Consider the following 27,104-nt stretch of genomic DNA (forward strand, 5'->3'; position numbering starts at 1 on the left):
CTGGCCAAGGCTCCGTACTTCCTGGCTCGGCCGAGTAAATTATTCAGCGGTTACGTAAGAAAGGGGAAGGAACGATGTACCCTTCGAGCAACGTTTCGGTACGCGAATAATAATTCGATGGTCGGAGAGGTGGAAATTTCTCGATTCTCTCGAAAGACGATCCGCTCTCGAAGAGAAACGAAACGCGCGATCGAATATTTTCGAGTTTCGAAATTGGCGGCTCGCGTCTAATCGGAGGCGAGACCGGGCTCGATCTCTTTCGAGTTGGCGAACGAACTCGTCTCGAAGGGAGGTTTCCAGCGGTCTCTGGTTATCGTTCGGTCGTTGGCGCTATCCGGCTCGCGATTTACGAGCGAATCGCATCGAGGGAAATCTATCTATCGGCTGGCAAAGTATACGCGTCGTAAAGAATATCGGATCGACGGTAATCGAGAGAATCACTCGCGAAACGCCTCCGGCGCTAAATCCTTGGAAAGTTATCGAACGGTTTCGTTTAACCCGATGCCGCGAAACGACCGAGATAACGGTCGGGAGGGTGCGGAGAATCGTCGAATCGCGGTAGCGACTAACGCCGATTTACGAGGGCGCAATTTTCAACGCGTTCCCCCGAACGAAATTAACCTCGACGCGGTACGATCTCAGCAGCTAGCTACTCCGACTCCGTTACCGACTCCGATGGAACCGATTCGATCGGAGTCGCGCAACGATTTCCTGTTTTTCGACGATAGAACGATGCGCTCGAACAAGACTTCGAGCTCTCGGAACCGTCGCAATTTTTCGCAACTCGAATAACGCGCTGAACGGTTGGCGCTCGTACGGGCGTTAACGGATAACCTTTATCGTCCGCGAGACGAGTCGTCGAAAGGTTATCGGCGTACGTTCGAAGCGAGTCTCGAAACGACGCTGGAACGATCGTAACGCTACGTTCGAAGCGAAAATAAGCCGAGTCGACTCCACTCGAGGAAACCGACCGTTTCCGAAATACGCGAGACGCGAGACGCGAGACGCGAGACGCGAGACGCGATACAAAGGAAAATGCGGTTCGCCACCCGACGCGGAAGCGAATTCGAATTTCATCCGAGAAGGTTTCTAAAAGTACAACGACGACTGGAGTTCCGGTCGGTCGGACTCATCGGAGAAACGGGAGTCGGGCACGGAAGAAGGGAAATAAAGGAAGGAAATGGAGTGGTCGCGGAGCTCCTCGAAACGCGTCTGTTTCCCACCGGTGTCTCCCGTCTCCCGTCTCCCGTCTCCCGTCTCCCGTCTCCCGTCTCTCGTCTCCCGTTGCTCCTTTCGACGACATCCTGCACTCGCTCGTCCCGGAAGAGCCCGCCTGGAATATCTTTTAAATATAGAGCATCCCTGCTACGCGGAGACGAATGCTGGATTTTGTCGAGGCTCGACCCAATTTTACGTCGTTTCTTTCTTCTCGGCGAAGAGAAACACCGTGTCGCGACTGCGAATTCTAAGAACTTTGTTCGCTTCGAGAAACGCATCGAGCGCGAAGAAGGTTCGAGAGGTCTCGATCGGTCGTCGGTTCCGATTCGATCCTCGGTCTCGTCGATCCCATCGAAAGGACGCGTAACGCGGAAACTGTCCGTAAACGATCGAGGCGCGTTCGCGAGGTTGGCTCTCCCCGATTACGGTGAGGCTCACGGCAAGTCCGAACGATAGTTCGAATCGCTAAAATCTCCGGGTTCGAGCGCAACCACCTCGCCGTCTCGTTATCATTCGGAAGGTAACGAACGAGTCGGGGGTCGATACGGGCTCCGAGGCGTTCCTTTCGGCTCGCGGAACTTGCCCGTTTGCCTACGATCGGACGGACCCCTCGCTCTTCTCCTCGTCGTTCGAGATTTCGGACGAAAAACCGACAAGCTCCTGTTACGCGACGGGAAGAAATCGGGCGGGCCCGACCTTCGACTCGAATTTTCGAAACGGGAAAGAGATATCGGGAGCCTCGCGAAACGATCGATTTTTTCTATCTCGCGGCTGAAATCGAGAACGCGTCGCTCGTTCTCCGCGAGGCAGAGTCGCTTCCGTAAAACAGCCGCCCGACCGCTCGTATCGTCCTCGTAAATAGGAACGAGCGAAATTCGAGTCTCGGCGAACGCAAAAGTACAACAACGCCGGGCAGCGATACAGCGAACGCTCGAGCCGCGTTTCGGCTATTAATCGCGCGGTATCGCGCGCAATTCTACCTCCTCGAGAAGATCTCGGACAGATTCACCGAGAATATACGACGCCGGCAGTTGCGAAACAAAGAAGACCGGCCGAAAAAAATGCAACCCCGACACCCGGGAGAAGAATCGCTGCGAGCGACCCAACTTTCCCACGGAGAGTATAAAACTTTTTACCGCTTTGATCCGAACTTTACGATAAGGAGATTGCATCGAACGGCCGTTGCGAGTCACCTCGGAGCCCGACGGAGTGCCTTTTACCGTAGCCGCTCGAAGGAGCAACTTTTTCCTCCTTGTGTACAGTCGTACCTTCGAAATGGAATTAAATATCGGCGAGAAAAAGAAGAAAGAAACGAGAACACTCCGAGCGAGCCCATTGTACCCCGTCCTCTTCCTCTGGTTCTTTCCGTCTTTCCGTCTTTCCGTCTTTTCTTTCGTCGACTCGCCGCTACGAAAAGTTGCCGCGCCACCGTCCGGCAAACTCGTTCCCGCCGCTGCGCCCTCTATCCGAGGCCCATTCTCCCCAACGAACCCGACGAAAACTCCAAAACTCGAAAATTCTCTTTCGAGATCGATACGCCGCGCGTTTTACGCCAAAAGATCATCCTCCCTCTCTTTCCGATATTGCGCGACGTTTGCGAACTCGTCGAAAAGTTTTCGGCTATTTCGCGAGGATATTTTCGCGCACCGCGACACGAAGGGAGAATCGTCCGTTCGGTCGCCGCTACGGAAAAACGTTCGTTCGCAAGTTTCGACTCGGTCGAAAGGCTTCGACGGGTACGAGGTCGGTTGAATCAGTTTCCGTTGTTTACCTTGTCGTCGCGAAATCCTCCTGGACGGCTCCTCTCTCTCTCGGAGCGGTCGGATCCCGTTCGTTTTCCTCGTCGAGGCGGTCGAGGCGGTCGAGGCGACTCGAGTAACGGTACGGAATACGGGTCGAGCGTAAGGAGGCACCATCTGTCGCTCGACGGACCAACCTTCTACCTTTCGCGGCGGCGGTCTGCTTTATCCGTTTACGGAAATACGGGGGATCGCGCCTAGTTTCGACGAGCGACGCTCGGACCCGGGATACCGTTCTCGCGGTATCGCGATCCCCGCGAAACCGATCCCTCCCTCGCCTCTCCTTTTCGGACCCGCGAAACCCCGAGGTGCGCCGTTCCGGGAAAAGGTTGCGCCTCCACGGGGAAACCACCCGCCGAGGGCACGCGCTGCCGAGAGAGGAGGGTAAATTATCGCACGGAGAAACCTCTATCCTCGACGATACGCGTCACGGAGCACTCTGCGGCGAGACTTTTGCGAGAATCTGGTCCAGTAGGATACCCCGGTGGAACCGGCGGATAAAAATCTTTCTCTCTCTCTTTCTCTCCCTCTCCCTCTCGGCCGTACGAACGTCGACGCGACTCCGATCGAGACGTTACGCTCGAGACGCGCGAACGGAATATCGGACGACGGAGAAACGATCGCTTGGATCGTCGCGAACGGCGATTCGAAGGTAATCTTGGGCGCGTTTTCCTCGTCGCGCGAACGCACCATTTTCGCGAATTCTTCGAGGTCGCGGGCACGAAGGCGTGGCCACGAACGATAAGACCGAACCGGGAGACTCTCGACGTACCAGGACCCGTCACGGTGAACTCGATCGTATCGGTAAACACAACGAACCCGAACCGCTAATTAACCGTACGGTCGGTCGGCCGACCGGCCGACCGTATCGATAACGTATCTCGAACAAGGTGTCCGAGCGCGGACGGTTCTTATCCGTTGGCGCGACACTTTCCTCGCGCCTCGCGCCTCGCGCCTCGCGCCTCGCGTCGCGCGCCAACGTATCTCGAGTTCCCGTCTATCCCGATATCTCGCGTACCGACTCCTCTCTCGATGAGAACCGAGAATCGCCCGTTCCGTTCCGTTCCGTTCCGTTCCCTTACCTTACCTTCCCTTCGAATCCTTTCGTCCGATAGCTCCTACCGAAAGAGAACGCGACCGGACGGTACTGGTTCGCTCCGTGAGCCGGAATTCTCGCGGGGCTTCGTCGAGCGGGACCGCGAGACTTGGAACCTCGCCCGGCCGCGAACGGCACCGAGTTTGCCTTGCTCGGAACGGACGCGGTCAGCTGCGTACAGGAGACGCCGGAATCGAATTTACTTTTGCCGAAAACTTTCAACGCGAAGCAAGATTTTCCAAAATCGGTGCAACGATTCGCATCCAAGGAACCGAACACCCGTCCACGCGTCTCCGCACCTGTCCGCGCCTGTCCGCGCCTGTCCGCGCCTGTCCGCACCTGTCCGTACCCGTCCAGTGCCGTTCGCAACGCTACTCGAACCAGCGCAACGCGATTTCGCGATTTCGCGATTTCGCGATTTCGCGGTGCCCGACGAAACGGATCTCGATTCCGATGCGAAGAAAATACGTTTATTTGCGACGAGCGTCCCTCGAACGCGACAATGTTCAATAGAATATGGAATTTGGAGGTTGTCCGTAGCGATGTTCCGTGATCGCGTCTCACCGATCCACGGCGTCCACGAGTCTGGAGAGCCGATCGTAGGTCGAGTTTCGTCCGAGGAATTGCGGCGGAGGCGTCCGGTTTGGAAATCTGATGCTTTCGATCTTCTCGATGGCCCGGGCGCCCTTGTAAACCTTCTCGCGCGAGGTGTCGATGCTCGAGCCGACCAAGTCCCCGACTTCGTGGAACGCCTTGTCCGACAAGTTCGATCGAAGGTCCTCCTCGACGAACGGTGCCTCTACGAAAAGAAAGTTCTCGATCGGGACCGAGTCCTTGATTATCGATCCCGGCTTCGGCGTGGTGAAGTTCCTCTCGGTGTCGCAGGCGTTGCCCCTCTTCCTCGCCCGTTGCTCCTGCCCGATCGACCACTCGCGCACGAGTTCCCGTATATCGTTCGACTTTCCGAGCCGCTCGTCCACGAGCGCGTCGATCGTCTCGGCCCGGTCCTCGAACCCCGTGCTCGCCTCCCGGGTCTTCTTCGGATTCGGGCAGGTCTTCTTGCACGGCCTCTTGCCTGACGACGAAACTACGGTAAGCGAGCACCTCGACTCGTCGCGACGCGACGCGACGCGACGCGAATCTTCTTACCAACGCACGTGTCCGTTTGCTTCGGCACGCGACCTTTGCACGCGTCAAAGTTGGCTTGAACGTCGTCCTCGCCGGGACGCGCGGCCGGCCTGACGCACTGCACCTTCCGATGCTTCGATCCCTTCTTACCGTCGCAGGCGCTGCACTTGCTCCATTGACTCACGCGCCACCTTGGAGAGTTCGAGGATCCGATCAAGGGAGCCACTACCGGTTGAAAATTTCGCTTACCTCGCTGGGCAAACTTGCGTATTGCAAGCTCGGCTTTTCGATTCCGGTCGCTGCATGCCTTCGCAGAAATCGACGCTGACCATTCCACCGTGTTCCTCGATGCAGGCCGGTTCGGCGGTCTGTGTTCGTCGTGAAACGCGTAAACGTTCCGTGAGCAAGGATCGCGCGGGGCAACCGTCTCCGAGTACCGGACGTCCCCCGATACCGAAACGCGCTCATCCCTCGACCTACGCGCGTTCTCGAAACGCGTCTCGAGAGTCGCGGTACTCGGACCCTTCGAATTACCATTGTCCCGCCCCCGCATCTCGCACTGCACTCGGTCCACTCGAGGAAGTCCCACAGGTATTTCGGCGTGTACGAGGCGTCGCTCGACGCCACGTAGTACGAGTAACGGACACCGGGATTCTGGCTCAGAGTGTAGTACACGTACTGAAATCGTCCGAACGATGAATCGTTGACGCGCGCATCGGGAAAACGCACCGTTCGAACCGAGTTTCCGTAAACTCGTGTCTCTTCGTTCGCTCTCTCGGTGCTCTCGAAAACGAACCGTAAACGATACGCGATCGCGGCACGCGATCGCCACCGAACTCACTTCTATTCGAATATCCTCGGACACCGGCCCTTTTATCTCGAGTTGCTCCCTGTCCGGCTCGGGATGCAAGTAAATCATAACGGCATTGGCGCATTGGTAATCGCCGCTTCGTTGCTCGCTCCTGCAATCGTCCAAGAGATTCGTTCAACGCGCGAGAATCTCAACGTGCGCGCTCTTTCTCCACCGACAACGACGCCACGCTCTCGATACATTTTCGGCCGAACGGTTTTCAAAAGTTTTCCAATTTCGAAAACTTTACATCGGAAAACGCGAACGAACGTTCCAAGAAAATTTTTCCGACGGACCGACGTTCGAAATTGTATAACGAGACGCGATCGTTTCGGACGCGCGAGTGAAAATAATTACATGTTCGCGTTCAAACAGTAGGTTTTGTCTTTCTCCAGTCTCACCGCCAGGGTGTTTCCGGCAGGCTTGTTTTCCGAGACGCTCACGCTGCGAGCACCCTTAGGAATCGTCACGATCTTCACGTATCCTGACGCGTACACGGTCGGATCGTTAACACCGTTTCTCGAACCTTTCGGTTTCGGTTTCGGTTTCGGTTTCGGTTTCGGTTTCGGTTTCGGTTTCGGTTTGGTCGCGCGCGCGACAATTGCCGCGTGCTCGAAACGACCGACGAAGGGAACATTTTCATCGACGCGAAACGGTAACCGATTCCCGCGTCGAAAAGTTTTACGAGAAAAGGGATATAATTTACGTTCGCGAGGGTTCGTCGTGGTAAAGAGACCTTCTATCTTCTTGCATTTGGTACCGTCGCCCTTGCAAATGCCGCACTGATCTTCCACGGCTTCGGAATCCAGCACCCAATCGCAACCGACTTTCTAAAACGACCCACCTTTTACGCTCGAAGCTAACGTTCGCCCTCCGAGGGGCACCGATCGAAAAGAAAGCGGCGAAAGATTCGCTCACCCTGCACGCTCCACCGATGCACATGTCGTTCGTCCCGGCCTTGCAGGGCGTCGAGTCGTTCACCATCGCGGAGAGCTTCATGTACGAGTGCTTCTCGTTGATGCAGTACAACTCGCAAGGATCGACGATCGACTTGTCGATGAAAGCCGTCCACCGATGCAACGATTTGTCCGTCATCAGCGGTACCTTGTTCCACAGCTCGCATTGCACCGTGCGAAACGACGGTTGGGAAATCTCGCAAGCCTGTACGCAGCGAGAACGTTGCCGATTTCTCGATTCGGCGAATAGAAACGGGGGAGGGTAATTTACCCGAGTGTTGCAAAAGTTTATCTTTTTCCTGAGTCCGGTGCAATATCTGCCTCCGCCGGACGGGACCGGGTTGTCGCATTCCCTCTCGGCGTGTTTGATGCCACCGCCGCAGGTTCTGCTGCACTCGCTCATGGGACCCCAGGAACCCCAACCACCGTGCACCGCCTTCGGTCGAGTGCCCATATCCACGCATTCCTTGTGAATGCACCACTGAATACACGCGCGTTCTTTACTATCCGACCTGATACGCGTACAGTGTACCGGACGATTTCGCGAAAGGGAACGATCGAAATTTCGACGGCGACGCAGAAAATATTCGCATTGCGCTCGATGCGCAACGCGCACCGATACGATACGAGAGGTTTGCGCGAATATCGCGTTGCAAAGAGAGAAAGAAACGAGAGGAGCCGTTGGAGACGGAACCACCCGTTCGACGAACCTTGTTTTCGCCGCATTTCGTTCCATCGGCCATGGAACTCCCGTGGGTCACGCAGCTCGAGTTGGTACGACACCAGAGACGCTCGCACTTGGCCTGTCGAGGCGACACATTCGCCGTTTAGGAGATCGGAGCGCTCGTTTTCCCTCCATTGTCGTTTCGTAAAATCGCTCGGGGAAGCGACAAATATCGAGCGTCGAACGTTGCCTCTCTCGGTGAATACTATATTTCCACGAAACGCGTAATCGTTTCTCGAGCGATTTTTCGAGGAACGCAACGCGAACAACCAACGTAACCGTACCGCACTGTTCGGACACAACGTCGAGCCAGGAATCATCATCTCGCACTGGAAATCCGCATCGTACATCGCGCCGGGCAACATGTCCGGGAGCTTGAACTTTTCCGGTGGATTTTTCGGGTTGTTGTTCAAACACTCTCCGAGGCCGCTCCTAACGAATCGACGGGAGAAACTTTCGACTCGCGTCGAACCTCGTAAGAAGAGAGAGAGAGAGAGAGAGAGAGAGAGAGAGAGAGAGAGAGAGAGAGAGAGAGAGAGAGAGAGAGAGAGAGAAAGATCGGGAAAAGATTTACTCGAGTAACGCGGTTATGAACTTTCGACTGCACGAGGACCACCTGATCGTGTAAATGAAGACGATGGGCGACATGACGAAATAGCTACCGTCCTTGTCCTTGGACGGGCATCCGCTGATGTCCGGTTGATCGTGGGAGCAGCCCATCCTGGAAAAACCCACCTTGCGTAATTACTTTCTTCCGCGAGTGTTTCGCGCGCGACAGGCTGAACGGGGAACGCTCGCGAAAGAATCGACTCCTTTCGATCGTCTCGATTCCCGTCTTCGTCGACCCTTTCGCCGTCGAGGGGACAACGCGCTCGCTCGTGCCCGGTTTTGCGCGGTCCGGGAGACGATAGCCGATCGAGAGCGTCGATGCCGGCGAAAGGATCGAGCTTAGCGGCAAAGAAACGTGCATGGACAGTACACGTGACCAACTTCGTGGGCAATTACGATTCCGAGCAGCAGACCGCTGTCTTCGTTGATGGAGGCCGCTTTGTCGGGATTACAGGCGGTTCCCACGTACGCCAAACCCATCAGGTTGCAGTCCGTCCCGTCCGAGCAAATGTCGTATCTGAAATACGAATTTCCTCGAGGGAATTTAACGCGTACCGGCTCCAACATTTTCTCGAGCAACCGAGTATTCGCGTACGTCGAAGCGATTCTCTTTTTCCTAGAATCGTCTCGAATCGCGACGATTCGGATACACCGAGCAAAACCGCACCTAGTAACGAGAACGCCGATGTCGTAGTGATTCGGGTGAGCAAAGTCCGGCGGGTTCATTTTCTTCGACCACGCTGCAAAACTTTCGAGCGTCTGTTCGGCTGCGGGGCTGATCGTCAAATCTATCTACGAAAACACGGTTTCGATAAAAAGATCTCGAAATTTTTCGGGGAATCGCTCGATCTCTCGCGAAACTCGATCGTCGCGCCTCGTATCGCGGAGAAAGGTTCTTTCGCCGGTCGGTCTCTTACCTCTTCCTTCTCCTTCTCCAAATATATCATGCGAACGACGATCACGTCTATTTGATTCCCGCAGCTGCCGTCGTGATAAAATTCCGACACCATGTTCATGATCGTTAACAAATACTGCTCGTAGTCGGTGTTGTTGTGAAAGTCGAGAAACCTTCTGTCCGCGACCAATCCAACTTCTATGTACCGATGTATACTGTGAGTCGCGTACAATCCCGCTTTCGCGTCTCGCTTCGTTTCCACGGAATTCTTCTCCGTCAGCTTCTTTTCTCGTTTGGCCAACTCTTCCGCCCACGCGGCCTCCCAATTATCTGTTCGACGAACAAACGAAATTCAACTTCGATTCGAGCGACGATCTCGCAAATCGATTTACTCGCGATTCGGTCGTTTCCGGTGGTCTTTCGAAGCCGAGGTTGCGTACCTTTGCTCGCTCGCGAAAAGACTGGAAATTTTCTAAATGAAATCGTTCGTTTTGCAACCGTTGGAAACTCCCGAGTTTCGCGTCGCTCCTCGAGGAAAACTACCAAAGGAGACCGATCGGTCGACACTGACCGCTGGTTCCGCAAGTCCGCTGGGCCGGAAGGTCGCGACCGGTGTCTTTTTCGGGAGGGAGGTCCCGTTTGTAGGCGATGTGAACGTGTCGGCCGTCCGGTTCCGGTTCAACTTGGTGCATCGGCTCGACGAAGTACCGACCGCGATCGGTTTCCACGTAGCCGGCCTGCGCACGCGATCCAGCCGCGTTTCTCGTTAATCGACCGTATCGCGAACAAGACGTCGGAACGAGCCTCGCCGAGACTACGGACCTCGATTACTCGACGAACTCGCAACCCAGACCTAACCCAGACCTAACCCAGACCTAACCCATACCTAACCCATACCTAACCCCGCCGAGCGAAATCGAATCGCGACTTATTCCGATCCAACGAGATCTCGATCGCGCCGATCACCGCTCGGTAATTCCCTGGAAATTCCGGTCTGCTCGACGTCGAGGTCCGCGCCCCTCGATACTCGGCCAAAATTTACCCATCCGAGGAAATGACGGTTCGCGACCGATTCGCCGCGCCTCGACATTCCTTTCGGGTACGATCGCGAGCTCGTACGAAATTTCTTTCCTCCCGAAAATCGAACGCTCGACGAATCGAAAACGAGGGAAAAGTTTACCAACCACGCCGTCGCACAAAGACAGGGCAGCCTTCGAGCCGGCGTGGCCCCTGACGAAGCCACGGTAATGGCACTGGCGATCCGAAGCCCTCTTGAATCGAATCGCCTCGTTCAGGTTGCTCGCGAGACCGGCGCCTCGCGTCTCGATCACCATGTCGGGCGAGATGAATTCGTGGTACGGGCTGAGCTCCACGTGATGTTCGATCCCGTCGAAAGGCAGCACCAGGTGCAATTTATCGGTCTCGAGGTCGCTCGATCTCTTTCGGCGCTCGGTGATCTCCCGCCGGTCGTAGAAATTCGGCAGAGAGTAGCTCTCGAAGCTTCCGTCTCGAAGCACTCGTCTCGGTACCAACAATTTCGGCTCGTGGACGTCTCTCGTGTACCTGAAGCGGCACCGCCGAACAACGGATATTTCGATCGAAGGACCTTCGAGGGACGTTCGAGAAACGTTACGCGTTTCGCCCGGTGATCCCGAGCGGTTCGGTCACCTATTTCCTTTCCTTCTCGGTGCGCGAATATTCGAAAAATCCGAGTTTCTTTCCGTTTTCGTTTCTTCGTTTTCAGAGATTTCGGACCAAAACCGCGATACACCGATCCGAAAAGCTCGGCAGCGCAAAAAACGCCCGTACGCGCCCGGATTATCGTTGTTACCGACGTTGCTACCGTTTTTATCGGTTCCGCCGCTCGACTCGCCGATTTATCGGGTTCTTACGGTGTCACCGTCTTTCTAAAACCGTTACCGTTTCGAATGCTCGCGAGATACCGTTCCGAGCCAATAAATCAACGTATCTATCTATCTATTATCGCGAATGGCGCACCCCTTCGCAAAGACAAAGAGTCGTAAATTCCGACTCGACCGGGAGCAGTCGTTCGCTCGTCGAATGGAAATCCGTGACGACGGATCGTTGCGCGATCCACGGGACGAAAGGACGAAAAGACGAACGAACGAACGAACGAACGAACGAACGAACGAACGCGTCGAGAAAGATACGGTGCATTTTTCATCGAGGAGGCGGACTCGCGCAGGAAGGGGTGCCGATAAAATCGAATCGGATCGCGTCGCGTCGCACGGACGTAATCGTCGTCGACGCGAGCACCGAATCGAATTTTTCGGCGAGGGATCGATAACCGTCGCAGCCCGCGTATGCACTTACCTACCATGGTATACGTTTCCGGGTCCGCGGGCGTACTTTTCGAGCAGGTCGCCGTCCGCGATCACGAGAATCCCGAACAACGTCGGAAGCGCTTGGAATCCTTTCATGTCAGACCAGTTTTTCGTGCCTCGCCTCCTGAAGTCGGCCAAACGCCACGGAACAACGAAATCCTCGCGCAATTGTTTCCGATCGACGCCGCGGTTTCGGAAGAATCTCCCCATTTTCGAAAAACCTCGTTCCCGCGGAGTAGCGGGCGTTGTTCGGCGCGCGAACCTTCGCGGACCGCGATCGACTCCACCGCGCGACCTTCTCGCCAGAGAGAAAAAGCTCCCGGTGGTCCGTGGAAAGTAAACCGAGACGCGACAATTTCCCGCAAAACGGTGCGCGTACGTACTTCGAAACCCTGTAAAACTATCGCTCGAACCCGATGATAACCTCGAAGGACGGCTCGTGCTCGAGCGCGTGATCAACGTTGGCGGGAACCTCGTCGAGATCCGCGTTATTTTCCAATCGGTCTTAACCTTATCGGCCACGCCTCCCGTACGATCGCGTATTTCCAGCTTTCGGCTGGAACGCGGTGCGGAACCTAACGGTTCGTCGTTTCTTTGAATCGGTCCGCGTCCCGGTACGCGGTAAACGCGATACTCGCTCGGAATGCGGCGTCGATGTCGCGTAATCGTTCGACGCGCGCAACCGTCGCGATTCGGAAGTCCCGTGTCCGCCTTACCCGTTGCGAGCGCGAAAGAAAATTCGAGAAACGCGGACCAAAGGATATTCCCGCGCCTCGTCGCGTTATACCGCGTCCTAGAGACTTCCCTCGATCCTGCCAATTTAGATGTCTCCCCTCCCCTTTCCCCTCCCCGCGTCTCGTGGCCTTAATTATTTCTCGGCCAATGACCGGTTGTCATCGACAGCCGCGGTGACGAGCGCAAACGGACCACCCCGGAGCGTTCTCCTTCCTCTCCCACCCACCCCCCCCCCCCCCCCACCCCCCATTTCCCTCGCTCTCCGCGCTCCCGTACGTTCGCCGCTCTCTTCGTCGCGGGGATTGCGACGATACGCTCCTTCGACGGAGACCACCGAGTAAAACTAGACACCGAGTTTTGCGCCGTTTCGTTCCGTAAAAGGGATCGCGTAAACGGGATGCACCGAGCGGTCACGGTTTCTCGTCCCTTTCGAATTAATCGGCGCGAGCGAACACCGCGAAAACGACCCAGGTACGAGCCACCCCGAGAGAAACTTTCTCCTCGACGAAACTCCTTCGAAAACGAATCGAACGAGTTCGAGTTCCTTTTCGAGTAAAACGGCCAACGAACGTCGAGGATGTCGCGCTGGCAACGGGCCACCTCAAGATCTCTCCTCGCCGAAGAAAAAACGGAACAACGAAAGGAAACGTTGCTCGACCTCCTTCGCGGCTGGAGGCGTTCAGCCCGCTCGAAGGCCGACTCGATCTTTTCTTCTTCTTCTGCTTCTTCTGCTTCTTCTGCTTCTTTTCCTTTTTCTTTTTTCAACGGAATATTCAATTTCTTCGTTGGGTCGAAAATTGTACGAAATTAGCGAGGAACGTCTCTCGGAAAAGTCGAATCGCTCGAGCCGAGGAGCAGCGAACGGATTCGACGTACGGTGCGGCGTCGCGCGAAAACGTTCGACCGACCGACTGGATCGCGTTACCCTACTCGCGAGTATTTTACAGTCGATCGATTACCATCGAGCGTAGGAACTCGATGCATCCTGGCGGCTACGGTCCGATAGACTCGATCAAACGTACACCGACCGGTTGGAAGTTGATTCGACGTTACGGGCGATCGTTCGTCACGCGCGAGAGTAAACGAATCTTGGTCGAAGCGGTCGCGTTTCGTCGAGTCGAGCGGAAACGACGTCGATCGCGAATACCGAGTGGGTGGTCCCTGCGCGCCATTTTACTTACCCGCGACTCGATTCGCCAACGAACGCTCGGCACTCGCTCGCGGTACCGTTTTTCTCTCGCGGATAGGTGGCATTTTCGCGCCTCGCGCGTACCCCGGGGCCCCCGTTCCTTTCCCCGTTCGCGATCGACAATTATTTTAACGACTTGCCAACGATTCGGCGATTCGGAACCAACGGTTTCGGCTATACCGATCGAGACCGGTACGGCTCCGAATCGTATCTCGCGGTCTCCTTGGACGCGATTCGAAACGCCGTACGAGCGCGCAACGAACGCGCAACGAACGCGCAACGAACGCGCCGCCGGTGCTACGGTCGAAAATCATCGGACGATCGACCCACGCGAACGAGTTCGCAGCCCGTGCGACTAGCTACCAGGTGCTCGTCGTCGAGGACCTCCTTTCCGAGATACCTCCCGCGAACCTTCCGAGATTCGAAAACGCGAACAAAGTGAGAATTTTCTCCTCGGAAGTTGGAGAACCGCGAATCGGAGAGAAACGGGAAGAACGAATCGCGAACCGAGAAGGCAAAAAGAGAGGGTAATCGACTTTCGAAGGAGACGAGGCGAGACACTACCGGCAACGAATCGAGAAGAGCCGAGAACCGGGACCGGAAATAAAAAAGTTACTACGAAAGAGCGTTAAAGACGCCGGCCGACGAAAACGGATCAGCATCGAACATCCTCGGGGAAAAGCGATCGGCTTCGATCTACTTTTCGCGCGGCTCGACGAATTTCCAAATTTCCCTGGGCCTTTTTCGCTTCGGATCCTTTGCTGCGCGCGAAAACGCGTCGCGCGACTCCGTTTCGCGTTTTTCCCTCTTTTCGCGGTAAACCGTGACTCGTTGCACCGAGTATCGTGGAAAAACACGGAGCGCTCGTTCCTCGAACGGATCGAGGGAAATTGTCGTACGAGCGCGTCGCGGACGGTGTTTCCACGGTTTCGCGGTAATCGGCGAAAAAAGTTTCCAACGAACTCGAGGCCCTTTGCGTTCGTCGCGAGTCATATTTATTCGAAAACGCCGTCTCGATCGCGATTAACTCCGCCGCAACGGGTGTTTTCCTCGCGCTACTCGGACGCGAGGAAAATTGCTCCACGTGGTGGCCGTTTCCATCGAACGACGTTCCGAGGATCCCGTTCGCCCAACGCGAGATTCCCGAAGGGTCGCGGGATCTCGGGATCGCGTTTCGGCGAAAGTTACCGCGAGGATCCTGCGAATCGCAATTCTTTCCGTCCTTTCCGCTTGAAATTTGTTCCTTCGAGTAAACAGTCGCGCGGCGCCCTTGGCGCGAACGAGAAACTGCGAGCGTCTTGCTTTCGATGCATCGGAAAGAGAGGAAATTCGCGACGCGCGAGAGATTTATGCGCACGATGCCGCGCGCGCGCGCGCGCGCTACCCGTAACGAGCAAAACGAATCGAAGCCGAAACAAACGGGAAGGAAATTGAAGGAGGAAACGGGCCGAGGAAGAACCAACGAGGCGAACGAAAACCGGGAACAAAACCCGCGAATCTTACCAGAGGTACGCGGAGCAACGTTTCTCGTATTTTCGCGCCTCGATCGGGTTACTCCGAAAGCGATCGATCTCGAAACGAGCTGCGCGACAATGGATCGAAGAGACGGCTTTCCGGTTCTTCTGGGATGAAATCGAGAAACCAGTTTACGGACGCGCAAAGTTTACGGACGTGGCCGGATCACCGGCGGAACGAAATTGTTAAATAAAATTCCGGTGTTTCGTCGTACACCCCGCGTGGACGGAGCGGCGCCGGTGGAGCCGCGAGAACCGAAAGGAGACAGATGCCTCGGAGCGAGGACGAAAGACGCGGGAGCGGGCAAGGTAGATCGAACGAGAGGAACGCGGAGAAACGAACGAGAGACACCGACCGAGCGGAGAGGGAACGGGACTGGAAGAGAGACTGGAAGAGAGACTGGAAGAGAGACGGAAAGAGAGACGGAAAGAGAGAGGGAGAGCGGCCGGACGGAAAACGGGTCCACGACTCGCCGGAGGAACTAGTCTTACCTAGTAGATTGCCCTGTCTCGGTTCTCGGTTCTCGGTCCGTTCTTTCGCGGCCGACCGAGGTAGGAGGGAACCACCGAGTTCTCCGTTCGTCGTAACCGAGCCAGAGGAGGCGGAAAAGAGAGGCGAGATCGCGAGATCGCGAGATCGCGCGATCGCGAGCGCGCGGCAGAGAACACACGTAATCCGTGTATCGTACGAACGGTACCATACGCGTTCATCGGGACGGGGGGAGGGCGAGCGCGCAGGGCCAGCCGACCGAGAGGGAACAAGACGGAGGAACGACGTCGGAACAGGGACACGGAGAGGAGGATCGCGTGTACGTAGACCATCGGAAGAGTGTACCGGACCGCTAGTGTTGTGACGGCGACCGTGCCCACGACTTCTCTGCCAGCCCGGCATCCGTGTTCCGTCATTTCTGTTCCCCTCTCCGTCTCTCTCTCTCTCTCTCTCTCTCTCTCTCTCTCTCTCTCTCTCTTCCTCCCGCAGGCGCGCACGCTGCCGCGTACGCTCTTTATCCTTCTCTTTTGGTCTCTATCGATCTCCGTCGCTCCGTTTTCGTACCCGTCTCTCCCTCGCTCTTCGCCAAGAATATCTTCCCCTTTCTTTTTCTCACCCTATTTTCTCCCAGTTCCCTCTCGTTTTCTCTCTTCTCTCGACGATTCACCGTTCCTTTTCTCTCTCTCTCTCTCTCTCTCTCTCTCTCTCTCTCTCTCTCTCTCTCTCTCTCTCTTCGATTCTCCCTCCCGTACCGCTCGGTGGTCCCACGCACTCCCCCTACTCGCGCAACGGGCCCTCCCCCACGGGTCCGTTCTTCCGAGGCGCGGGCGCTAGCGCGAGTGCGAGCGCGTTTTCACGATCCGCGTCGGAACTTCCGGCGAAAAGTGAACTGTTAGGCGATGAACCGGCGAACCCGATGAACCGCAGCGCGCGAACGCTCGTCCGAGAGACGAGGGAGGCAGACCATCTCGCGCGGCAGTGAGCTACATCCACGGAATCGTTTGTGCGGAGAAGGTGCGCGCAGGTGTTTCGGGTTAGTGCACCGCCGGTCACCACGTGCCGAACAGGACGCGACGATCGACGGGTACGTACCAATTGGCCGCGCGAAACCAATTCGACGATCGCGCTTCGCGGATATCCACCGACGACCGATCGAGCCGATTCCGCTCGATAAAAGAAATCGAAAGTTTCGAGTCAACGAACGGTACGTCGCGTACCTCGCGTACCTCGCAACGGTGTGCGAGCCTCGATATTACAAAACTCGAATCGGACCGTTCGAAACCGTCGTTCGACCGACCGACCGACCGACCGACCGACCGACCCAGACGGAGAGAGAATCAAGGCCGTGCTTCGATTCAAACTTTGAACCGACAACGATGCAAAAATTGATCGACGATCTAGAAACGAACCGACGGAATGCCGCTTGTGCGCCGATCCTTCGCCTTCTCGGGAGAGAGAAAATTTACGGGCACGATCGAAATTCGAAAGATCGAGTCGAAAATGAAATATTCGATCGACTCGACGCGATCGTATTTGCGCTCGGAGAATACATCTATCCTATCCAAATGAAACGTACGAAATTTCGACGATCGAGATCGATTCTACCACTCCGCGAGTAATCTTCGTCCGGTTTTTTCGACCAACCGCGAACCATCCTGTATCGTTGACGCGTCGAAGACGTCCACTCGTCGAGTCGGCCAAAGTCGAGTAGTTTGGCAACCGTTCGCTGTATAGTATACCCGCCAAACTCCGCGATAAGAAAACTTTCCGCGGGCCCGAGACGTCGACGAAACGGTTTCCTCGACGGGCATTCGGATCTCTCGCGAGTGAAAAAAAGAAAAGAACGCTTCCATCGGTAACGCGTTCGAATCGAGAACTTTTTCTTCGACGATTCACGGCTCGCTTTCTCGCGTCTATAAAAATCGATCGAGCGTCGTTTTATCGTCGTCGCGCGAGACGTCTCGAAACGGTTACAGTTATTTTCGACGACGGCGACGACTTTCGAACAACGAAGCCTCGACGTAATCGCGTCGGATTCGAATAAATCCGCGCGATCGTCCGTATTGTCCGTTAAATAACGCGCGATCAGAATTGCGATTGCGCGGTCGAACGACGGTACTTGGATAAACTACATCGCCGTTTAGATTTTGCGAAAACCGAGGGCACGCAACGATCGAGCGAATATACCGACGGAAGAGCAAACGAACCGGTCGAACGATATCGAATTTGCGCGACAAAGTTTAGTCTCGGTAGGTGAAACGTTTTCAGCGTGGTTCGGAAAACGCGTCGAAAACGGTAAATTTTTCTTTTCGTCTACCGCTTCGTATCGGTTAAATCTTTTCGATTGGAACGTCTTGGTCTCGTTGGTCCATCACCGATTGGAACGTTACGTCGACGAGCACCGAACGAGATACGATTCAAACGTATCGTTCGGGTTTGCAACCTAGACGTCTCGTTGCACCGCCGCGGCGTAACGAAAAATTGAAAAATTGTTTCGCTCGTTCGACGATTGAGGTGATAATTGGCTCGCGGGTGTTTTTGGGTCCGCGGTCCGTCTCTCGTACGCTTCGTTTCCACGCGCACGGGCGAAAGAGCTCTTCGATCGTTGCAAGATCCGATCTACGATCGCGAGAAATATGGCCACCGATTCGAAAGGTCTTCGGACACGTCTCTCCGTAGAGCAGGGAACGAATCGCGTTTCGACGGTTCCGGTTCGATTTTCCTTGGACGCCGCGGCGCACCGTCGGTGTGCGCAAAACGGTCTCGAAGCTGTCGCGATTTCTTCCGAAAACGATGAAAACGTTCCCCTCGTGCGATCGAAACGAACATTCGTCGTAATAACGACGCCGCGACCGTAAGTTCCGTAAGTGTATCGAGCGCGAATTAACTCTCGGCACGGACATTCCATTAACGATGCCTTAAACGAAGTCTCGAACGCTCGTTTATTTACGGTACGTGCCAGTACGTCGAACGCGAAACGCTCGTAGAAGACACTAGACCTTTGTCCGCGAACGACGACACGGTGATTCTATCTTTGCTCGTAAACTTGTTCGACGTTGTACGTAGACACGCGCGGTACTGCCGCTTTTCGCCCAACGTTCCCGGAAACGCTAAAATTTATCCACCGATGGGCACAAATACACCGCGACCCGAAACAATATCGCGGCTAACTCGAAACCTACCCATCTATCGTCTCGTTCGACTTTCCATTCGCGCGCCGAATTTTTCCATCCGTGTCGTTGATTTTACTTACGGTTTCCATCTCAACGTTCTACGCTTCGCTCCGTTTTCCTGGACGCGAATACAATCGGCCGAGTGTTCGCGATCCAAGCTCGAGAATTCGTACTCGTCGACGTACGCAAAATTTATTTCGAATTACCGTCGACGAGGGAGATTTCTCTTTCTCCCCGCGATGCGTACGCGAGCCAAGAGGAACTCGTCCGTGATCGGACCGCGATCGTATTTCTCGCCCCGTAACGTCCGTTCTTGTCCTTCGAAAATCTCCTTGTTCTTCGAATTCGTTATAGATCGCGCGATCTCGAATTCCTTTAATCGTTTCGATTCGCGTCCCTCGACGATCCCGCTTCGATATCTACCTTTCTCGATTCGTATTACGCATCGAACATCGTGCGTTGTTCGAACCTCGCAACGGGTCGCCGCTCGTTCGATAAATCGTAACAACGAAACGCCGAGTCTCGATCCTCGATCCTCGATCGCTACTCCTGCGGCTCAACCCGCAGCTCGACCCGCAGCTCGACCCGCGGTGGCAGGTGCGTCCGTTGCGCGCACTTCGAACAAGGAAACTTTACGCTTCGTCCTCTCGGCTTACTTAAATAATTAGCTTCGAAAATCGATTCGTACGCGTGCAATTGTTCGATGAAATTGGCAAATAAGGCGTACTACCGACCGAGCGGTCGGTCGAAACTTTTCAGAGAAAGATCGGAAAGCACTCGTTACGAACGTCGAGTGAGCACTCGCTGTCGCTTTACGCGCGCTCGAAATTTCGATCGGTGTCTCGAAACGAAACGAACAAATACTCCGAAGGATATCTTCGGAGGGACACCGTTCGCGTCGGGAATATTCTTCGAAGCCGTAACGCGAGGACGGACCGATTCGTCGCGACGGAGAAGACCACGGATAGAGTCGTTGGACGTGTTTTTGACGAACACCGGGTGCGTAATCCGAGGAAACGATACGACGCGCCCGCCCAACGATCCTCCTTCGAGCTCGCTTCCCCTTTAACCTCGTACATACGTACGTATTTCTTTTTCGAATACCTCGATTTTTTTGGTCGACCGCGTACCGCGAACAACTCGGGAACGTACTCGTCGCGAGAGAGACGCCCCTTTCGAATTTCTTTCGCGCGCGAGACGTATCCACGCTTTATCGTAGGAAACGACGAAACGATCCACGAACTTCGGCCGGACTCGAAACGCGGAAAATTCTGCGCGCGCGAGAACGTAACTTTCCTTCGAAATATGTCGTTTTTTCGCGTGGTCGCGTTGTCGCGCGATCATCGATCGTTGAATCCTCACGATCGTACGCATCGTACTCGAAGAGGCTGCGAACCCGTACCACGGTCCCACGGAGCTCGCGCTTCTTTTTAGCAAATAATCGTTAACGCGCAACCCAAGTTCGAATCGAAGAATCGTAAATTTATACGAACGAACCGTTATCTCGACGATAAATACGTTCGTTTGGTCGCGGAATCAAAACCGAAGATACGGGTAACGGAAGAAGATCTTAACGCCGGAAATCGTAAAACGTTTATCCGTTCCTTTAAATTATCGGCGGAAAAATCGTAATTACGCGTACGCACAGGCTGCTCTTGTTCGGAAGCGAACAGACTCGAACCCTTTCCCGCCTCGAGTAACGGGAAGAATCGTTGCGCGTCCGAAACGGAGATACAAACTTTCGGCATAAAAGTATCGCGCAGGTACCCTACGAAATAAATATGGAGCACGATCTTACGAAAACCGTGAAGAGCAAATACAACAGCGTCCTTGAACGGAAAACGTCGACGCGCGTCGACGCGACGCGACGCAGAAAAATGTTGTTTCGCGACTTAACGAGGAATCGGCCGACAGTTAACCGAGGGAAAAGTACTCGGGAACGGCAAGGGTATCGCTCGAGGGACCAGTCGCGTGCGTCTCGAGTAGATCGCGAGATTCGTTGCGAACCGCTGTACGCCTCGTCGCCTCGTCGCCTCGTCGACTCGGACACGAGCAAACGATAGACGCCGCTGCGTAGTCGCTACGGTGGTCGAATATTTGCCAAATTGTTAGCGCTTTTGTTCTCGGAGTTCGTCACTCGGTCGAATTCTACCGCAAAATTCGAAAAGTTTCTCCGGTAACCGAGAAAACAGCATTTTCGCGAGCAACGCTTTTCCCTATTGTTCGAAACGTGTCCAGCGGCGCACCGAGCACATCGAACCAACGAGAACGATCGCTCGGAAATGAAAAATCTCGATAGAGAAACGCACGTTTCAACGAGTTCGTTTAAAATTCACCGCGCGTTAATGCACAAAAGAAGTATGCCATTAAATCGATTAATTATGCGCGCACGCGCGCGGGCTTCGAACGCGCATAAATACGCAGTAACATTTCGAACGAGCAAACAACGCGCAAATTCGTTTCGTTCGCGTTAACGCGTTTACCACTCGGAACAATTGTCCACGTACGCGGGATAATCGTCGCGTAAATTATACGCGGGAAATTTACGCGACGTATCTCAACGGACGATCGAGCGAAATACGCGCGGGGGCAAATTCGTCGAAACGACGTTTCCGTTTCAGAGTTTTTCGCCCCGAAATTAGCGCAATTACGATTACGAATCTGCGAATTGCTGTACGTAGCTCGCGTCGAGAAAAACTATGGATACGCGATCGCGCGTAAACCTTCGAGACGCCCTTCGAAGCGCGCCGCTTCCCCGAAGAAAAGAGGCGTCGCGACATTCCGTCGACGTCGGCGACTCGTCGCGATTAATTCGCGATCGTAAATAACTTTTCCGTTCCACTTGGATCTTACGCTGGAGAAACAATGATCGGTGTCGCGGCAACGGCAACGGCAACGGCAACGGCAACGGCAACGGCAACGGCAACGACAACAACGACAACGACAACGACAACGACAACGACAACAACGGCAGCGGCGCCTCGACCGCTACACGCGCTTCGCGACCGCATACCTCGCATAAATCGCGCATGAATATTTAGCCGGCAACGCGGTCTCCTCCGTCCTCGGTGATCGAAACGAACTCTCAAAGTCTTATCGCGCACGGTTCTTCTTCCTTCGTCGTGCCGCGCCGCTATCGTCGAACGGTTCTCGTCCAAGCTTCCGTTCCGCGGACAAAAGATCGCGCGCGTCGAGAGCATCTTGTTTCGTCGACGCGACGATTTTAAACGTCTCGATCGAATTTCAAAACTCGGACGTCGCCGGGCCCGCGAGTCTTTCGGTGTTCGTCGTCGTCGTCGTCGTCGTCGTCGTCGGATTTACACGAGTTTCGATAAATTCCCCCCTCGTCGCGACGTCCGAATCGCGCATCGCGCATCGCGCGTATATCCAGCCAACGGCGAGAAACCTTTTATCGTTGTTATTATTTATTTTAAAGAAAGAAGCAACGTTTTCTCGTTCCAGCGGCGTTAATTACGCGCCGAGCATCGAATAGACCCAAGCGAAGCGAAATCTTTGGCTGTTTCCAAAGGAGCCACCTCGGTCGGACATCTTCGTCGTAGCCGCGGAAACGAACGTCGCCGTTCTTACGGTCCCGGCGTCTCTTGGACGAGCTCGGTTTCCCCGTAAGCGCGTAATCCCTGATCCCCGTGCGGCTCGTAGAACGGTGAAAGCGTCGAGCTCGAGGAACGCTCGGGAAACGATCCCTGTTCGGTGCACCGTGTCGCACCGCCGCGAAAAACGATCGTACAGCTCCCGTTGCGCTCCGATCGACGCGTAATTTTCCACCTAGCGCGTTTCGCGCGGCCATAGATCGATATCGTTCGTTCCTTCGAAATTCTTCATCGAAAACCAAAGAAAAGAAAGAATACTTTCGAGGCGCACGATTTCCATAAAAATCGGTTCGCTCGACGCGCGTAACTCGCTTGCGCAACGGCCGAGATAGCCGCGCCGTTTTCGTCTCGAACAACTCCGACGTTCTCGGTCTCGACAGCCTGTCAATTAACTGCTATTAACATTAGCGAATTAGTCGGAGGCGAGCGTCGATACGCATTCGTAGGAGTAAATCCCGTTCGAACGGGTTCGTTGGTTATTCCGCTTGTTCGCTTTCTCGTTCGAGTACACGGATTTTCGCACGTGCTTACCCACGCGCTCCCACATTTACTCGAATGCATTTCCGGTGCCTCTCACTCGGCGAACCGTTTTCTCGCGTCGTCGTCGCCGTCGCCGTCGCCGTCGCCGTCGCCGTCGCCGTCGCCGTCGCCGTCACCGTCGCGGTGGCATCCGCTCGCCGCGTGTACCTCTTTTTTCGGCGTCTCCGTCGTTGACCGTGATCCCAACGGCGACGACGACGACGACGACGACGACGACTCTTTGCCGAAGCAATTGCGTTTCGCGAAACGCGCCCGCTCCCCGACGATCGGCGTTCGCGGTTCCTTTCGTAAGTTTACCGTCGTCGGAGCGTCGAAAGGATCGCCGGTCGATCGAAGAAATTTCATAGGAGAAGATTCGTTCGAACGGCGGAACGTTTACGATATTCGAGGAAAAAGGATCGTTCGATCGCAAAGAGAGAATTTCTCGGCGTTCCGTGCTACGCGCTCCGCGCTCCGCGCTCGTGTCGTTAATCTCCGGCGACGTCCTCGTCTCGTTCGTGCGGCACATTGCACGCGCGACGTCTCAATCCGAGCGACAGGAGACGCTTTAAAACCGCGCCTCTCTTATAAATATTCCGCAGTCGCGTCTCGAGTGGCCGCGTCCGATAGGAACGGGACGGTTTGTTCGTTGAACGCGTATTTGCGCGCTCGCGTCGAAACGTTGCGAGCCACCGAACGGGTTTCCGCGCGAGTTATCGTCGCGCGCTCCGAAAACCGGCAACGCGTACGCGACTCCGGTAATTTTTCATCGCGCCTCTTCGCGACGTTCTTCTTCGAACGGCGATTTTTCCGAAAAATCGATAAGAAAAAGAAATAGGCGGGCGTTCGAGGACAGACGGGACGACCGGCTCGGTTTCGCGAAGCGACCCTTCGGAGATACCGAATCCGGTTTACCTCGTTCCGCGTACGTCGAGTCGATTCGCCGATGTTTGACCTTTCGAGCCGTGGAATCCGTAAAATTACTCGTACTCGGCGAGGAACCGCGAGAAACAATCGGCACGGTCCTCGAATCGCGATCGTCCCGATTACCGAGCGTTACACCCTCCATGATAATCTCGCGCAACGAGGTACGGTACGAGTTCCCTCGGAATATTTCGACAACGAAATTCGACTTCGACGCCTCGTTCGAACCGCGTATCGCGCCGATACTCTTGCCGGCAAAATGATCGTCGATTCAGCCTCGCGCAAACCCTTACGTGTACGTTCGCCGAACGTTCCTCGGTCCGATCGACAAAGTGCAATTTTCCGAGGCAACGTTTCGTACACGATCCCCGGATTTGTCTATTTTTTAAACGGGTGAGAACCCTTTTGGACGCAAAATATTTACAAACGATCGAACTACGTTCGATTCGAGAGGGTGAAGTAATTGTTTCGCAAAGTCTTCGTACGAAGGTAAACAATTTAAACGGACTTTACGGAGCGAAAGAACGAAAGAACGAAAAAACTCGCGGGTCGTGTCGCGGACAAGTTGGAACGAGAGAAATCGGAAAAATGGCGAAAAGAAAAATTAATTAAACGGCATCGTCCAACTTGACTCCGATGCTCGAACTCCAGAGTACTCGAGTCTAACTTTCTTACCATCGACGCGATCTACGATCGAAGCTGTCGGCGTTTGGAGAAGGGCCGTCGATTCGCGGAACGCACGAACGCACGAACGCACGAACGCACGAACGCACGAACGCACGAACGCACGAACGCACGAACGCACGAACGCACGAACGCACGAACGCACGAACGCACGAACGTACGAGGATTCCTTATATTTTGTTGTTCCAGGGTGAACGAGCGACGGCTTAAAGGACGGGAGCCTGTCGACCGATCGAGCGTCGCGTACTTATCGCAAACTTCAGCTCCGATTCGACCGCAGCCATGCGCTATCCATTGATGCTTCGAGCGTTCATCGCCGTTGCGCACATCGTCCCCGAAGCCCGTCTCCATCGACCGAGCGTCCGGGGTGAGTTCGAAAACCACACTCGACGATAAACAACCGACCGGCCGCGACGAGTCCTCGAAAGGACCTCTTCTTTGGTCGTTCGTTCGTTCGTTCGTTCGTTCGTTCGTTCGTTCGTTCGTTCGTTCGTTCGTTCGGCGGTTCTCGGCTTCGCGAGCTCGTTTTCGCGTCCGAGATCGCACGGAGGAACGTTTCCGTTTTCGAGAGAGCCGAACGATTCGACGATACGACGTCCCGTAGCGGCGAATCCGAGATCTTTTCGGGACGCTCGCACCGTAACCGAAAGGTCGATCGAAGGACCCGCATCCTCGAGACACGCGTTTCGGCTTCGAGTGGTCGTTTTTCTCTCGCCGCGAAAGAAGAATACTCGTTCTTCACGGTGCCTTTTCAATGCAGATAACTCGGCGAGCCAGGACGGGACCGAGCGGACGAACCGCTCGTAAATATTTATTCGTTTCGCAGGCGCGGAGACAACGACGAGCTAGCCGGCTTTCGAAATTAGCCCGTCGTTGGTGAGCAACGATCGCGATCGAGAAAGAGAAAATTACAGCGACGTTGTTGCCTCGATTTCTGATTCGCGACGCGCGAGACGAAACCGAGGATCGTCCAACCTCCTCGCGGGACGCGACGATGTTCCGTTCGCGTTTAACGTCGACGGAACGATTCCCGCGATTTTCGGCTCCTTATCGGAGAAGAGAACCCAGCGTTCCTGGGACGGCGCCGAACGTCCGCAAAACTAAATAAAAAGGAACGCTCGCGGCTCGTCCGTGACACCGGCCGCCCATTCATGGTTCGAACCCGTTGAAAAGTCGCTCTCTCGTTCGCGGCGTGGGTGCGCGCGTAGTTCTCGGTGTACGCGCAGCGACGGAAACGACTCGAAACGAAACTCGTTTCTCGCGTCGCGCCGCGCCGCGCCGCGCGAGATAAACTTGTCTCGAGATCCGTTCGCCCGTAAAAATTCGTCGCGCTCGTCTCCTCGTCAAAGTCGCTTCCCGACCGATCGTCGAGTAGCTTTTCGAACGAACGACTTTTTCGAGTACTACTCTCCGAAAAAGTTACCAATTACACGGAACCACGGGCCGACCTTTGCCAACGAGGATCGAAGATTTCCAACGATCCGGTTCTTTCGCGCGAATCCTCGAAACGTTCGCGTTTACGTATCGAACGGAGCTCGCGCGTTCCCTCGAAAAGGAAACAATGTTTTCGATAACTCGTCGCGGCTTCCCCGTTCGACGATCGAGGGCTGAAAAATGCTGGCCGAGTTACGGTCCTCGAACTCGACGAGAGTTCGTAGAACGAAAGCGGTAGCTTCTCTACCGCTGATAAGTACTGTATTCGTTGGAAGGAATGGTCTCGCGAATCGATTCGAAGAGGGAAAAGCACGGGAAGTTGTCGCGAAACGGAGACGCGCACCTGTGCCGGCAGGCGCGCGGGCGATCGCGTGGGCAGCGCCGTCGATAGACGCAACGCGCTCGCTTTTCGTCTTTCCTTGTCTCGATGCGAAACCGGCAGGAAATAAAAGGTTCGCCGGGACGCGACGCGACGCGACGCGACGCGACGCGACGCGCGTAGGTCGCCGCGTGCAAATCTGAAAACGTTGAAACGCGACTGCCACCGACGTAGCGTAGGCACTCGATGACGAAGCGTTGTCTTTATTTTCGTTGAAAAGTGTCGGCCGAACGCGTTCGGTCTTCTCCCGTTCTTCTCGCTTGGCGGCGAGCACGCATCCGGCGGTTAAAACGGAAACGCGTCGATCCCCCGAAACGGATCAAGGACCGTTCGACCGGCGTTCCGTGTTGTCGCTGCCGTTCACGTTGGCGTCGCGATCTCAGGATTTCGATTCCGTTTCGTATTCGCCCAAGGTAAACGTTAACGCGGATTTCGATTTCGCGGAAAACGTTCTTCTTCTCGTTTCGACGACTTTCTTGCAACAAATTGGAGAAAAAGAGCAAAACCGAATTCGAAGCTAACCCCGAAACGGTGGTCGCTTTCGAAGGAAACGTCGATAACGTTCGAAATTGGGAAAAACGCGTGCTTCGAGCGAACCGAGTATACGTCCCGTCGAGCCAATAGCGGTTCGAAACGAAGAAACCGATCGGTTCCGGCCGCGGTACGAAACACTCGGATTTCGATCCAAGTATCGAAAACATCGAAGGCGGTATCGGGCCGGGTTCGAGAGCGATCGACTCGAAATTCGCATCGGTGTCGGAGGAAGAGCGAACGATTCGCACCTGCGGGGGCAGACAGGACTCGCGTGGGCCGAGACTCGCTCGATCGCCAA

The 27,104-nt window shown here is 55.2% G+C and overlaps 2 protein-coding genes across 10 annotated transcripts in view; one reads left to right on the forward strand and one right to left on the reverse strand.

The window, feature by feature from the left end:
• Positions 1-649: 649 nt before the first annotated feature.
• Positions 650-13,609, reverse strand: LOC143152601 (uncharacterized). The gene is made up of 27 exons (XM_076322898.1): positions 13,537-13,609; positions 11,610-12,483; positions 10,460-10,838; positions 9,847-10,012; positions 9,298-9,605; positions 9,048-9,172; positions 8,751-8,897; positions 8,346-8,492; positions 8,056-8,203; positions 7,758-7,850; positions 7,319-7,528; positions 7,010-7,252; positions 6,449-6,921; positions 6,083-6,203; positions 5,776-5,919; positions 5,491-5,609; positions 5,263-5,432; positions 4,678-5,188; positions 4,592-4,602; positions 4,261-4,484; positions 4,100-4,135; positions 3,708-3,844; positions 2,990-3,180; positions 2,560-2,680; positions 2,326-2,469; positions 1,156-1,365; positions 650-920 (listed from the first exon to the last, which is right to left on the reverse strand). Exons 1-27 carry the CDS (start codon positions 13,607-13,609, stop codon positions 650-652), a joined length of 5,796 nt encoding a protein of 1,931 aa, XP_076179013.1.
• A 2,093-nt stretch (positions 13,610-15,702) lies between these two features.
• LOC143152535 (A disintegrin and metalloproteinase with thrombospondin motifs 7) overlaps positions 15,703-27,104 on the forward strand; it is a 37,140-nt gene continuing 25,738 nt past the window's right edge. For 2 of the 9 annotated variants that reach the window (XM_076322793.1, XM_076322798.1), the window contains exons 1-2: positions 15,704-16,632; positions 24,649-24,826. In XM_076322793.1, the coding sequence (XP_076178908.1) occupies positions 24,742-24,826 (85 nt within the window). In that variant the 5' untranslated portion in view covers positions 15,704-16,632; positions 24,649-24,741. Of the gene's footprint in view, positions 16,633-23,709; positions 23,940-24,052; positions 24,169-24,648; positions 24,827-27,104 lie in introns of those variants that run through there. The other 7 variants (XM_076322801.1, XM_076322802.1, XM_076322796.1 and 4 more) reach the window with 6 other exon arrangements.

The sequence above is a fragment of the Ptiloglossa arizonensis genome, chromosome 11 (genome assembly GCF_051014685.1).
Source record: "Ptiloglossa arizonensis isolate GNS036 chromosome 11, iyPtiAriz1_principal, whole genome shotgun sequence".
NCBI lineage: Eukaryota > Metazoa > Arthropoda > Insecta > Hymenoptera > Colletidae > Ptiloglossa > Ptiloglossa arizonensis.